Source organism: Papilio polytes, unplaced genomic scaffold, assembly GCF_000836215.1.
Source record: "Papilio polytes unplaced genomic scaffold, Ppol_1.0 DF823957.1, whole genome shotgun sequence".
NCBI lineage: Eukaryota > Metazoa > Arthropoda > Insecta > Lepidoptera > Papilionidae > Papilio > Papilio polytes.
Genome location: NW_013525247.1, coordinates 1,023 through 17,421, shown reverse-complemented (window position 1 = coordinate 17,421; position 16,399 = coordinate 1,023). Strand labels below are relative to the sequence as shown.

Genomic DNA, 16,399 nt, shown 5'->3' with positions numbered 1-16,399 from the left:
AAATTTCTTTGTTTTTTAATATTGATTTGAATTCCTTTTGAATTTAGTAATAATCCATTCCCGGACTTAGGAGGTGTTGGGTTATTGACACACTATCTTCATTAAACAATCACATTTTATACAATCTCCTATTTCATATATCCTACGATGTTACGAAACGATGTTATCGAGATGAGAAGTCATACTTAAACATCAGTTGTACAATTCCTTATGAAATTTAAATACACATTGTTCCCATATTAAGAAACCTATCCTACTTGTGTAAAGTGTTGCCTACTAGTAACAAAACATGTAAAAACTCCCACAAAATGCTACAAAAGTTAAAAACATTTCAATTTCATTTTCGTTCAATGCTTTCTTAATCATATACAAACTTTTCTGTCTTAACCCATAACTCTGCTGTACCAGATAAACAACGTTGGGCTATAATTATTTTTTGTTTGTCTCCAGTAAATTTTGGCAGTAAATTAATATCATAAAATGGATTACTAAACTGCATGGCTCTCCAACCTTCAACCACCTTTATTGGTTTATCTTCGTTTTCGTCGTCGTTAAAAATTTTCGTCGTCGTCGTTACTTCTTCTGTAATGATCGGTTATCCCGGACGAGAATTTGTAGGGGTGACCCGTGAAAACGAAAAATATCTTGATATCTCACCTCTGTTTGGTACTTTTAAAATTTGAATAATTACCTAAATAAAGTTACATAAAGTAGATAGGGTAATAAGTAATAACAAAGTCAACGTAACAGAATTCTTAAATCGCAAAAAAGCAATACTTTAAACGGCAGCAGAGAGGAAGGCCATTAAGGAAGAGTAAGTGTCTCTCAGTACATTAGGCAAGCCGAGCAGGAGTCGACCGCGCTCAAGTTTCAAACTTCTTCGGATGCCAAAGCTCGCAGGCACGTCCTGACAATAAATACACTTGCAACGTACTTAACAGAGACTTTGTAATTTATAACTATACTTACCAAGTACTATACAATGCAATTAACACTACAATGTTTATGAAGAAATTACTTGTAGAAGAAATCTGCGTAATAAATATTAATTTACCAATTTTTGACAAGAAGACATCATCAAAAAGTCATTTATTTTTATTGAATATAAAGGGATTTAAATATTACAAAAAAGCAGCTAAATAATTAAACGTTTGAAATAGTTTTAAACGGGAGGAATTAGGTTAAACGAGAACGCGGCCAGGGCAAATTGAAGCGATATTTCATAGCGTCAGAAATTGACGGTGGTAAAAGGTTTACCGTCGTAAGCGAATTATTCTCGGAGGTGCGACGTTCCGACGCCGCGTTACCGAGCGCCGAGTAATGGATTTTATTATGAATTTAACACCGCAAAATGAATAAAAACTATTTTAAAAAAGTGAACAAGTTTATGTAATTGACACATTATCAATTTTTACTTTTGCGTCTTGGAGTACTTGCTGTTTATGGTACCGGATTTCGTTTTTACTTTTTACAAATCAATTATTATACAAATCTAAAAGATTTATTACAGCCGAAGTGGGGTTTAAGTCCGAAATTTGTTAGAGGACTTTACTGCTATTTTTGTCAATTTAAAGTTGTAAACACTAAGATACGTCGGCACTTAACAAAACTCTTAAAATATGTAAATACCACTGGTGGCTATCAGGTGGCTCTTGAAGTATATTTCAGAACTTTTGAAATATTACTTAAGTGTTGCGCGTTCTATTTATATTCATTTTAAGTGTAGGTAGTGGTACCTAATGCATTTTGTAAAGTGTTAACTTCGATGGTATATACGAGCAATGAAAATAATAAGATAAACTTTAAAATAAATTTTGTAGCAAATAAAGCCTAGCAACCGAATTGAAAATTTATTTAAGAAAAATGATTTTTACAAAAAAGAAACAAAAATTTATTTTTATATTCTAAATACAAAAATGTATCAAAAAGAGAATGCATATACAATATTGGATTATTACATCGCCAACAACACAGAGTATGATCACGAGAACCTTAATTTGAAATTAAAGGATTTCACAGCTTTTTAATGTTTCTTTGCATAAAGTATAATATTATTGCTAGTTACGATACTTTGTTTATTTTATTGTATTAAACAATTAGTAAGTAACTACATCGTAAAGCATTTTTTAATCTTTGTTATTTTATGCGAGCTGTTCCCGTGCGGCTTTATCCACGTGAAATTATAAAAACTTTATTATGTTTACATTTTTAAAATTTTCATGTGCAAATGTCAAATTCAATTACAAAATGACATTGAACTTCAGAGAACTATTATCGTTACCGTAGTGATCTTGCTCCTTCCCTGCAATTGGTTTATTGATTTTGTAGAAAGTAAGGGGTTAGCATTAAAGGAATTATTCAAAAATATAGTGTGATTGCTGACTTTCTACATAGTAAAGAAGTGTGTGTTTACACTTTATAATGAAAAAAATATAACGCTTTATAAAATGATAAAGATAAAATACATTTTAATTTTGAAACGAATTAAAACCGCTATACGTTGTTATGCTAATAACAACTTAGTCATTAGTAATGATATGTCTAAAGACATAATGTACTATGCATTATAGACATGCCGTGTCTGGAATATATTAACACGTTCCGTTGTAGCTCCTCTATTAGGCAATTTGTAGTGAACAATAATGCTATTACGTGCCTAATATGTTGTGTTGCCGTAGCTTGATCCGAGATTGCATCAGTAACTTAATTTGTGTCAACAATAAGCTTTTCTTGTTGATTAAACACAATTGCTGTTAACAATTTTAACAAATGTCGAAAGAGTAACATTTTTTGATTAAAGTGTACCAAAATCTTTTAAACTTTTTAGGATAGTAGAGGCTCTCTTCGCTCTGCCTGTTGAAATAGGTTCGGATTTAAAAGTGGGAAATAAATTTAATTTTTCCTCGGTATTATTTTGGTTTTGAGCATTTGTATGATGGTTTTAGTACTGCTAGTTGTGTGTGTATTTTTTTTGTCTTACATAAATCTAATTCTTTACTGGGGCATTTTTATATGCACTCATTATTTAACTTGTTACCGACAGCGTGGCAGCCAAAAATACAAAATCAATACATTTCTTGAACCAACATAAACTTTAACACATACACTTTATATATTTACACTTAATTATAAAAAACGATATCAAGATTACATCTTGACCTTTATGTGTCTTTTTCTTCTCTATCTCTTTTAATAAAACACCACGCAAATGTCTTGGTGATCATTCATACTGCTTGACAGCCAAAGAGGTATTTTGCACTGAACAATCGTATTGGGAAACATGAAAAGAAAAGTCTGAAGTTTTCATTTTCATTTTTTATTAGCTGTTCCCGTGCGACTTCATCCGCATGAAATTATGACAGTTTTATTTTATTGTTTACATCTGTCAAGTTATCAATTACAAATGTCAAAATGACATGACATGACGACAACCGTGTTGGCAGCAACTTATGGCCTCTTTCCCACATTTAGATTTTTATCCAAAATAATCCTTAAGTGTAATGGCGTGAAAATATATAGCCTAAAGTGTAACGGAAGTGTAGGGCTTTTTATTAAAGGAAGAGTTATCCAAAAATATGCTGTAATTGCCGACATCTTAGACAACAAAGAAGTGTGTGTTTACGCTTTATTATAATAGTACAGATTGTAAGGAACGCGCAAAACCCTGTTTTGAGGGCGACACGACCTTCAAGAATATTGCAACACTACATCTTAACCGTCAATAAATTTAATATACTAATGTCATTTAAAAATTCAATCCAGTGTTTTAGATTTCCCTTACATTTATTGTCTATACGTTCATAGGTTTATCGGGTTTTAAAAAGTATACCGCGATTTTTTTCTTCACGCGGACGGAGTAGCGTGCGGCAGCTTGTATAGAAATGAAATCTAACCACGAATACTTAAAAGCGTAATTCAAAGTAAAGAAAGTAGGTTACGGTAATTAATTTCGTCATTATTTAGCGTTGGAAAGCTGTAACAAGACCACCGTGGGTGTATAACAACGTTCTCGTTTTATGAAGAAGGAATTATTTTATAAAATAGAAAATTCCTTCTTACATTTTCTCATAAAACCTATTAATTTTTAATGTACAGAATTATTAAATAGCTGCACACAGGCAGTAACGTGATAAATTGAAACTATAAATTTTAATTTTCTCCGTAATTAAAGTCAAGTTAAGATACTGAGACGACTACGAAGCAAGGTTGCCGAGGAAGTTTTCTTTACAATTTAAATAGCTGGGAATAATTTTTAAAACAAAACTCGCCTGTTGAAGCGGCTTTATGATGTATTAAGACAATATTGCTTCCTTTATAGCGTAAATACTTCATTATTCTTACATTAAAAAGGTAATACTTTGAAGGTAAAGCTTCAAATATACTATAATTCTTCTGAAATATTTATTTTAATGGAAATGTAATTATGGACTTACGTACGTATAAAGGTTAAATAGAAAATTTCTTTATTACAAATTAAAAATGAAGGAGTAGTACCGAACTTTATTGCCAGCTAAATTATTCTACAAAAGCGGCGTTAATTTCGTGACAAAAGCTTTTGTTCCATTCTTGTTCGAGGAATCTTCTCTTTGATTGGAAACAAGTTTTTATTATTAATTTGTCCTTTACATATTTCTAATGTCTACTAATTCTGATTTTCATTTATTACTTTGAAAACTTATCTACTAATAATATATTTTCATCCATCACCACAAGTTTTATCACCAATTTTTGTTATCTCATTAATAAGTTAAAAGTGACGTTAAATGAAAACCGTGCATTTTCTGCGCCTCAAATAAAAATTCCAATATTCAAATTATTTTCACGTTTGTGCATAGTTCCTGGTGTTAAAACCGTTGGAGGTTTTATTCGCTATTGAAATGGGTCCGATATTGAAGAGGGTAAGTGATGTCGGATCTTGATGGCTCTGGCGTAGGCATTTGAGTTATTTCAGATTTGAATGCTCGAAGCTATCCAATTTTCGCTGGCCGCAGCACTTTGCATTGTTTTCCAACGCCCGTCGAAAAAGTTTTGCAATGCGATTTTTGATAAACCTCATTAATCAATTACACATAACCATCTATATTGATGTTTTCATGAATATATATAAACAGTATTGGATGAAAAACATTATAACAAGTGTATGTCAGTTAGTGACAAAAATATTTGGTTAATGACTTTAAATATTAATGTAATTACTTTAGGAGGAAAATGCGGTAAATCGACATCGGCATTTAATTGTAAAGGAGCGTCGGTGGCTCAGTGGTTTGAACACTTGACTTGTAATCTGCAGGTCTTGGGTTCGAATCCCGCCATGTACCAATGTGATTTTCGATTTTTCGAATTTACCCGACGTTCTTACGGTGAAGGAAAACATCGTGATGCAACCTGCACATATCGGCGAAGGAATTCAAAGATATGTGTGAAGTCAACCAACCCGCAGTTGGCCAGCGTGGTTGACTATGGCCTAGTCACCCTTTATTAAGGTAGGCTCCGAGCCCCTCGGTGGGCACATATAGTGAGCTGGCGATGATGATTTAATTGTCTATTATTAGATACGTTACAATTGCAGCTAATAATCATCAGTCGTTAACAAAATTCGGTTAATTTAAAGACTGATCTTTAAGTCTCATACTTATACTTCCTCTCGGAAACATGTGAAAGGTATAGAGTATTACTGAGATAACAGCTTTAAATTGATTTATCTCTTATAATTTGCCAATCACCGATAGTAACTAATAGTCTATTATGTGCTAGATTGTCATCAACGCGTTTAATTAACACGATGCAGGTGGTTGACAATTAACCTACTAGTGGCTCAATCGAATTAGATACCAATTTGGGATACACGCGTACCATGATTGATTGATTATATTGTATTCAATTATGATTTAACGTGAACGGTAGCTTGCAGTGAATTCTTTTTTGACTGATAAAAACACATTAGAAAGGAAAAATGAAAATGGTGCAGGTGTTATTTTCGTTTGAAGAAATTTCGCTGTCATAAATGAAAATTGATGTGAGATAATGATTGTTGGATACATGAACCAAAATAGTTCGTTGTTTGTAATAAATAAATGTAATAACTAATCAATGACGTCGTTTAATATTTCAAGAGACATTTTGATTCATCTATTTACTTATTAAGAAAGAGACTAATATACTCATTTTCCTCAATGACTAATTCGGGTTTTATATTAAACTAGCTGTTCCCGTGCGACTTTATCCGCATAAAATTATAAAAATTTCATTTCATTGTTTACATTTGTCAAATTATCAATTGCAAATGTCCAAATGACATGACATGATGTCAAACCATGGCACCTTGATTCCTTGATGTTGGCAGAAACTTATGGTCTCTTTCCCACATTGAGGTTTTTATCCAAAATAATCCTTAAGTGTAATGGCGTGAAAATATATAGCCTAAAGTGTAACGGAAGTGTAGGGCTTTTTATTAAAGGAAGAGTTATCCAAAAATATGCTGTAATTGCCGACATCTTAGGCAACAAAGAAGTGTGTGTTTACGCTTTATTATATTAGTATAGATGAACGATGAATGTAAAAGATCGCAAAGTATAATTTCGCTCTTCTCGTGCAATAGTTTCTTTACTTCTTTGCACCAAACGTGGCTACATGCGAATGGCGTTATCGATCTTTAAACGCCTTTGGAAACTGTGGGGCTTATATCTACATGTTATAGGAATATATTACGAGGGAAAAAAGGGGTGGAGATAAGTTCACTTGAACGATCACTCTATGATTAGTATACGTTTAGTGACATTTAATATCTCTCACAGTAGTTTCATGGTTACTTGAACAACACTTAAGTATAGTGTCTTTAGGTGAAATGGAAAAGGGTCTTTTTAAAGAGCACCTTCAAAAAGGAGTCTTCGGGTTACGGATCTTAGTCTGCATATTTTTTCGAAACTTTTCGGTACTTCGTACTTGTTTTAAAAATTGGCAGAGTTGTTATATGTTAAAGAATGGCTCCAGCTGAAAGCTGTCTACTAAAGGTGAAAAATTCAAGGGAGTTGTGAGAAAGGATAAATGTTAAGAAATGGAGGTGGGGTGAATTGAAACGATCCGTATATGCTTACGAAGTGAAAAATATATTTTTGTCTGTTCACATTTTTATAAATTGTCATATCAAAAAAGAAACATGTGACACACACATGAAACAAAAACAACAATTTAAAAATGTAAAAAAAACGATCGATAACTTGTAAATAAAACCTTGTTTCTCAACATCAAATACAATACCATACACCTCACTCCTGATGGCGTACACTAAATATTTGTATATAACAGATATATAACAGACTGCTTAGAGGGAAAACTAAGTAACTCAAATTGGCTTAAATATCTCACTCATTGCGTATGGGATATCTGAACGAGTATATATCGCAATATACGTTAAAGAGCCTATAAGAGTTTGGTAGACTCGAAAATCTTTAAAATGTTCACTATCCTCAACTGTAATCGTCCCAACGGGTAGTGGAGTATCCGCGACTTTAGTTGAATTAAGATTATTATCCAGAAACGTGGTGACCATAGTTTTTTGGTTTACATGAATAACACCATAACTTATTGAAACACTTATACCAAGGTAGAAGTTCAACTCGGAGCGAATACTTGCGGGACTTACCTGACGGAATGTACAGACGGAAGAGAGATTCTGCGCAGCGCGTACCTGTTTTTAAGTCACCTCGATGTTTGCAGTTTATTCAGTTAGTTTACTTAATTGCTTAACTATCGTTGTTTGTTTTCTTTAAACATTGGCGACTAACTCCCCTTTCGAAGGTTCGCTTGCCTGAGTGTCAGTGCTCCACTCTAAGTGAATTTTAAACCATAATGTTCCAAAAGAGCGGAACAAGTTTAATAAGGAAAAAGGGCGAAGGAGGTTGGTTATGGTGGTAATATTTGTGGAACAAGCAACTAGCAAAACGTAATCTTCTTGTCAGTCAGGCAGAGAATAAAAATAATGCGAGCAAAGTTAATACCCTCGTTCGTAATTTGAACAAGGAAACTGTTAAAGATTGCCTTGTTTTTTCCAGGTTCCAGCAGGTATTTTTGGAACATCTTTTTTTTAAACATGGAATGTATAAATTACAAGTTTAACAAAATTTTAAAACAACTTGCAATTTTAATTTATAAACAGAAGTAGAAAATTGTAAACAAAATTTATAAGTCAACAAAATTGCGGGAACCAAACTTGTATAAAGTTATCGAAAATATAAACTTTGAATATACAAACCGAATGAAGGAGTTTCGTCTAATTAAATTTCCAAACTTGAGCGCTCGGTTCCTTTGGGGGCTTAGAGCATCCTGTATATTCGAGAAGTCAGTATCTTATCTTACTTTACACGTTATTTATGTAGCTGTTTAACTAACTACTAACTTGATACTTAAAGTTGGGAAAGCTAAATTATTAATCGATTCTGTTTTTGGTATTTGCTAAAGGAGTCTTGTTTATTATTTTGTAGATAAAATTATCGCAACAGTTTGAAGGAAAATCACTTGTGGCGTTTGAAGTGAGAGCCGAGGTGCTCTACTTGAAAATGTTTTAATCCTCTTTTCCTTGCACTTAGTGCTCTTTTAAAGGTGTTTTTGAAATTCGTCCGGTTCACGCCTGTAAAAATAAACGTTCATAATCTGTGGTAGTGAAAATCTTTTCTAACGTATATTAAAGTAAAATTTGTTGAAGATGCTTAAGCACTTTTTGCTCTTTCTTAAATATGTGGCAACAAGTTACAACTTCTTTTTTAGCGTAAACAGTAATAACATTTTCTTACATACGTATGAAGAGATATTTAAAAAAAAAACGCTTTCATCGTGAATGTACTATGGCATTGGCCGATTAATTATTTGCACGAGAAAGAGTTGCCCCATGCAAGTGGAAATAATGGTATCAGGTACTGTTTAAACTCAAACTCCCTTTATAGTAGGTTAAAGTTTTGTCTGCAAAATTCTTTCTTTAATATTTTATTAATTTCAATGCTTTTACATATTATCACAATCACTTCGGTTTACATTTTACGTATTTATTTGGTCTTCTTTTTACTGTTGGCCTAAATGTCGACGTCATTTATCTCAAGAGTTGTATTGTTAAAAGCCTCTGTGAATAACATCTATTTTTATTCATGTCCAAGTCCAAGCCTTTGCAGATTTTCTCAAGTGGAGAATTCTTAGTCTCTCGAGTTTTTGCCTAACAATGTACATTTACACTATAAATAGAAGAGGAGATTTTGTTGTGATTTTTTTTGTTCTGTTGGTAAAGATTCGTGTTTAATATATTTACCCCCTTCATTAAATATTACTTGGTATTATCATAATGTAGACCACATTTTAAATACGGTTTAAAAAAACATATTATCTACATGTATCTTTATTTTCTTACTTAGCAATTAATACATTTTACATGATTTTTAAAAACACAAAATAATAAACACATTTTATAAAAAGTGAGCACCACCGATTTGGAATATGTCTCAAGCAACCAGTGGTCAGGGCTGCAGAGACAAGTATCCTCACTAAGCGCGCGGTTTCTAAAATAACTGCCTTTTGAATCGGGCCCTAAATCCCACTGTCTAGCGAAAGCTTCTTGAGATATTGGCCGAAGATGATGATAATGTTATCTTAATTATTAATTTGAAAAAGCAATTCACCTGATATACTTGTAAGCAATGGGTAAGCCTGTCACTATGTAATCAAACTGTGTCGCCTGTTTTCCATTAAACAGCTTAATTTTGTTGTAATAAGGGCGAACACATATTTCCTCAGTTTAATTTTTACCTTTAATTTAAAACGCGTACATCCACTATTATTTTTACTAGCTTTCAAGAGACTCACTTATTGAACCAATTAAATGGTAAATAGTGTCATGAAAATCTTTCCAGTTTTTATGACAATTGATCGGACATATTTAGTTTTCATTTTTATAATGTAGTTTCAAAGATCTTGTTGTAACTGAACACCGTGAAAAACTGTCTCGATTTCCCGGCGCTTGTTTTCTCCCTTCTCTTATAAAAAAACAGTTCGCTTTTTGAATTCTTAGAAATAAAGGAAGAATTCATATTAGTAAGTATTAATTCAGGCCGTCATGGTTACCTTAAACATCTTCCTGGGAAAACCTATTGACTTAGTTGAAACTTTTTTGCCAGACCCTTTCCGCGTTGTTGTTAAATACTATACTATATCTTGCGGTGTCCAGTTTAATGCCTGAAGCAGACCCGCCTATCGCTTTCGCGGGCGCTCTGTTGCAGGCCACCTTATGGCTTCAGCCTCGTACGTGTGTACCTGAGGTTGCGAGCACCAGTGGTGTGCGCCGTACTGGGCCTGCGTAGCACTTTGACGTGCGTACGTGAATCGCCGCAGGCACACTATAAAGAGCGCTTGGTGTGGATTGTATTATTTTCTTCTTAGTAATCAAGGGCGGAGACGCTGGTTTTATAAATAAATAAACCTTATGCTTCTTTGGATGGCACTTGTAGGGCAAAGATAGAACACTTTACTACAGGACACTAAGTGTGCGCCGATACAAATCCCCGAGGCTACCGTTAGGTTTACAAAATGACTGCCATTTTCATAGGTTGGAACATCCCGTTTACCGATGATACCTTTTTCCAAGACCATCCTTTTATTATGTATAAAACAAAGTAAGCATTTACAAATGTAACTAAAGTTAAGAAGTTTAGCCTAATTCATTATATAAAAAGAACCTAACTCTATTCTATATAACAAAAATCTGTACAACTTTGCCACGTTTTGGGACTTCAAACCTTATATTTTGCTAATTTTCACTTGCGACCCCAACACGTGGCGTTTTAGTTACTTATTTGCTATACTTTTAATGAACACGATTTGCAACATTTAAAATTATTACGCACATGTTATTTACTTAAGATAACAATATCCGAACATCGATTCACAAGCTGCAACTTTGCCCAAGTCGATACCGTCAGGGTCCCTTTTGTAAAACATTTGGTCTGGCCGCGGGTCAGTTGACTGATTTTTTTTGTTTTAACAACGTCGCGGTCTTTGTTTCCTATTTGGACCCTGCTGGTCGCTGTGCATGGTGTTGTGATCCGACGCTGCATCCCAGGCTTTGTCATATCGGGATTACACATGTGCGTCTATCCTTGTACATATATTTCCCTATTTTGACTTAAATTATTTCTTATAACAAATATTTCTAATGTCGAAACTAAACTTATGACCGGCGTCGTCAACAATACCTTTTTAGTACTCTATATGAAGTGACATCAAATCAAATTAATAATAAAAGGAAAAAAGCAACATTTTCTTTATGAATAAACAACAAACAAAACGGAAATAACCCTTTCTATTACAATTATAATTATCATTAAAGTTACCTATACTAATGTAGGTCTGATATATTAATCACAACAATTAAACATAACATAAAACTTAAATGTGATTTTTAATAGCAATTTTAAATACAATAAAAATGTAAAATAAAAAAGAAACTGTTAAAATGTTTATCTTAACGAAACAAAAATGTAACCTAAAATGCGACCAAAAACAAATGTATATTTATAAACCATTCATGTATGTAGCTTTGAATTATCCCGCGCACAAATTGTCCTTGTAAAAAGTTCTATTTGAAATTAAGCGATGAAGCTTATGGAAGTCAAATGGACGGTGCGGCGCATGCGCGCGGTTATATCCCTACAACTGTTACTATGTTCTAACAATATAAATAAACAAACTTAACTTAAGAGAATAGTAATTTTTTCGTTACATGAAAAGCTTTTTGACTATTGATGTTTCCCTTCCTTTATTACTATCTTCAAAGAATTATCGATAGTTACATTACAGTTACTTAAATGAAAAAGAAATATTTCCGGTTAAAGGTCACGGTATTTTTGTCAATTAAAATATTTTTATTGACGTCCCAGCATTAATTACAATGTGCGTAGAGGGCACGCCAAATGTTTAAATTCTGTTTAAAAATTTATGTCGCTTCCAACATATTGGAAGGCGGGTCAAGGTCGTATGCGCGCGCAGCAGCGCCCCCACCCCAAGCATCTCCGCTACGACTGAAATTGCGTTCTGCGCAGCCACTCGCACTACGTCCGAGCCGCTAGGAGTATTAACAACTACAATACCGTTGAAAAAGTGTTTAAATACATTATTTATTATTACATTTTTTTATAACAGTTTTAAATTTTATTTTAATGTGTCAAATAGAATATTAATAACATTAAAAAAATATAATCGAAACCTTTACATAACTCGCGCTGAAAGTGAAGTAGGAAACGTGTGTCCAGATCGGCTGCTCGGCATCGTGTGCGGTTGTTCAGTAGCCGTAGTGACGAGGAGGACTCGTATTTAGAGCCAGTTTCGGTCCGCCTTCAGGATTTGTCTTAGCCTGTATGCCAAATTTTACCGTCTCTAGGATCATGCGGATAGCGTCGGGTCGTTGTCCGATCGATCGTTGGCGACAACCGTCGCGCCTGTGCGGGCACCGCACACGCCGTGCAACAAGTCTCATCTAACATTTTTCTACATGTATTAAAAATACAGGATATTCAGTTTCAAAGAGGGCGTCCAAAGGCGCAGTCGGCGCCCCATGCCGTCGCGATCGTTCACCCATACGCGCCAACAACTTCTACACTCCCGCACCTGTGATATTAAACACCAAGTAAAGTTAGGTTAGTTGGACGGGTTTCGGGTCTCTCGCTCTTAGAGCTTTAGGGCACTGACAAATGGGTACTTACCTGTTCTATAGTAACCGTAGAAATACTTTACACATGCATATATGCATTAAAACACTTAAAAGTAAGTTTTTTACTGTCAAAACTTTTATCCACGTGTGCAGCGCGTGGTCGTAGATGCCCTCCCCTCGGGATCAGCGATGCAACTGCCGATTCTGCGCGCTGCATTCATATACATAGAGCACTACTTGCACTGGCATGGGAAGGGGGGACCACGTGTTGCAGCTGCGCAAAATGATGTTTTGCTGCGAATGTTGCTATGGCAACAGTTTACCTTAGTTACGTTGATAAACAAACTGTTCTGCGCATGTCTAGAAACTTTTAGCGCGCTTTTCAATAGTTTAGATAACATTTTTAACAGTTCAGAATCATAGAAACCACACAATGATAAGAAATAACATTGAATGAAACCTAAACATTCAAACAATATTTTTTCCGATCTCAATTATTCGTCTGTTATTTTGAAGTTATGTAATAAATGTCGCTTTATTAAAACTAATAACAATAATACAATTTTTAAATACTTATGCTATTAATGGTTGAAATAACATTATACACAATAACCTACAAGTATTTTTTCAAACTACTTTACAAAATATTTTAATTTACAGGTAAGCCCACTTTTTAAATTATAAGGCAGTATTATTGACATAAATAATTATTACTACTTTATTATCCAGGGGTGAAACTGTTTATTCATATTTTTGAAATTTTGGATAACGGTAAGTTTAAAAACCTCAGTTATTTAAAACAAATGTGTGTGAGTAAATAAAAAAAAGGAAGTAATATTTTCTAAAGCAGCGGTCAAATACAACTTTTAAAGTGATCATTTTAGCAAGATTCTTTTTTTAATTGTATACTAAGGTGGTTTTATCTCTATTTTGTTGATACACAAAATGTTACTCATTAAACATATTATTTTTATAAAAAATACATATTTCAACATAATTTTAAAGGAGACAAAAACAGATATAACCATCAGAATTTATAGTTAATTGTAAATAATCTCAAGCCATATTTTTAAAAATAACAATTTAAATAATGTAGTTGTTTTTTTTGTATTAATATATATCTGTTTAGTCACAACAAAATGTGCAAAATATACACTGTTTTTGTTTTCAAGATCAGTTCTTTAGTTGGTTTTTGAATCTGTTTTGAAATTTAGTTATTTATCAAGATAATGTTATCATTTTGGATTTTAATAAAGCTAGAGCTTGCAGTTTCTTTTCAGCATTTCAGCTTTATTTACTGCTACAGTTTGGTCATAAAAAAAATAATTTTGGAAGAGTCAATGAGGATCTTCAATATTTAAATATCTGCACCTTTTTATGTGTATTTTTGAGGCTTCAAAGACTTGTGAGGCTTGTTTTTTTTGTAAATATAGGAATAATCGCGATATTCCATTGTTTTACAGGAAAATGCTGCCAATGTTATGAATTCATAATATTTGTTTACTTATGCAGATTATGAAAGTAAGAAAACAGATACAGCAAGAAAAATATTGTATTATAAAATTCGTTTGGTAATTTAAAATTGAAGCAATATTTAAGGAAATTGTTGCTTTTTAAAACTATTGTTATTATTTCGTGTCTGTAAGGTTCCATATTTGATATAGTTGGTTTCCCCATATAAAAAACTTAAACGCCCAGGAGACATTTTGTATAACAAAGTTGTTACAATTATTAATTAACAGTCATTAGTTAATTTATGGAAATAGTTACATACATTTTATTAAAGAATGTCGGTTTTATTTTTTTATTACAAGCTTTTAATTGCACAGCGTTTTGAATCTAATATGTAGAAAAGTACTAAAGTTTATATAGTTAGTTAAAAGATATATCTATTTAAATAAAAGTTTAGTCACCTACGAAAACTTGTTTTTAACAATATTATTAGAATCTTGTAATAAGTGTCATTTTGTAAGTAATACATTTGTACAAATTGCTGATAAATTTAATGTAAAATGTTTAAATAAATACAATGCTTATTGAAAAAAAATAAAGTGTGTAACAAATGTATGTATATTATTTATGGTAAAAAAAGCATAATTTTTAAATATAAAGCAAAACATTTAAAGTGTAGTTTGTTTTTAGTAAATTAAAATTAGAAATAAACCTATAACAATTTTTAAGCGCCCTCTAGGATTTAATTTGGATTTTATTGTTTCTTTCAGTGTGTAATTATCTGTTATATATCAGTTTTACATATTAAAATTCAATACAAATAAGAAAAATAAGTTCGACTTAACTAATGTTCTTTTTCAATTCTGTATTGACGTTTACTGTCAAATCTTAAAAAGAATATTAAACATTTCGCTTTCTAGCTTACAATTTTAAGGAAAATTGGTGGAAATTTTAATGTGAGTTGGAGTTTCAGCATTACCTTATCATTTAAGATGCTCCATCCATCTCTTTATAAAGTTCTTAACATGCTAACCTTTTACCCCTTAGTTTCTCTACCACTGGGGCTGTTTTCAGACTTGCTGTAGTATACTCATTTCATATCTTATCCATATGTATTAACACACGTACATCTTGACATTTACATTTATGCCTACATGCGGCCTCCATTCATCTATTCCTTTTACTGCCCAACATTCGGATCCATACACCATGACACGTCTTATGACGGTCTTGTTAATTTTCCTCTTATTCTTATGTGCCCGTCTGCAATTTTTCACACAACTAACCAAACTATATGTTTTTCGTAGCACCATTCGTAGCTCCGTAGCATACGTCGCGGTTATAATGCCAAATTATAAAAAGTTAATGGTATATTAATATAAATTTTAATTGATGTAGCTCAAACTACTATGTATTATTATTGTATATATGTATTTATTACAGGAATAATTTTTTAAAAAAAAACATCTGTGCACATATACTCGCCGGTTACTTTTTACATGGCAGTTCAATCTTCATATATATAGAATTTTGCTATTTAAAAGTTTCTAATGCAATAGTTTTAATAGTAGATCATAGCAGCGGCTCCAAGTTGACTCAAAGAAGTGCTACAAATTATCTAAGTACTTAAGCTATTTTGTACATTTACATTTATACCAAAATTGCGAAAGCAAATTTTTCTATTCACATTTTTATTCCCCCCCATTTTTTTGTTAGTCGAACTTTTTTGTTTGTTTAATTACCTTGTCAATACCACGGTGTGAGATTGCTGATTATTTGATGAAATACAACGAAGCTGGTCTACCCTTTACCTTGTGTTAGTAAGGCAACGTGAAACAAGATGGCGTTATTCCTTATTACAACAGATAAACTAATTTAAACGTTGATCTTGATCATTACTCGATTACCATGATTTGAAATAAGATAAATGGTTGTAAAATTTTGGTCATTTTATAAAAAGGAAGAAAATAAAAAAAAATGCTAAAAAAGAATGAAAAAGTTTGTCAACTTCTTCTTAAAGTCTTCTTAAGTAAATCGCAGCTTGTTATAACTGCTGCTTCGAAGTTAAACTTACTTATTCAGAGTTAACACGAATCGTGCAAGTTTAACCCCTTAGCTGCAGTTATTATGAGTTGAAATCTTAGCTGCGGCGTCTTCATTAATGCTATTGTTGATCCCAGATAAAAAAGCTTCAAAAATGTGACTGCCACGTGGGGCTAGGTTAGTTGTGTTGTAAACCAAGTCTCCGGTCTCTGAAAATGA

General features: G+C 32.7%; 1 protein-coding gene across 1 annotated transcript in view; it reads left to right on the top strand.

Moving 5' to 3' along the window:
- The window catches only part of LOC106101754, a 47,832-nt gene extending 33,606 nt beyond the window's left edge, over nucleotides 1-14,226 (top strand). The window contains exon 3 of the mRNA XM_013281086.1: nucleotides 14,149-14,226. Within this exon, the coding sequence (XP_013136540.1) occupies nucleotides 14,149-14,204 (56 nt within the window). The 3' untranslated portion in view covers nucleotides 14,205-14,226. The remainder of the gene's footprint in view (nucleotides 1-14,148) is intronic.
- Nucleotides 14,227-16,399: the final 2,173 nt, after the last annotated feature.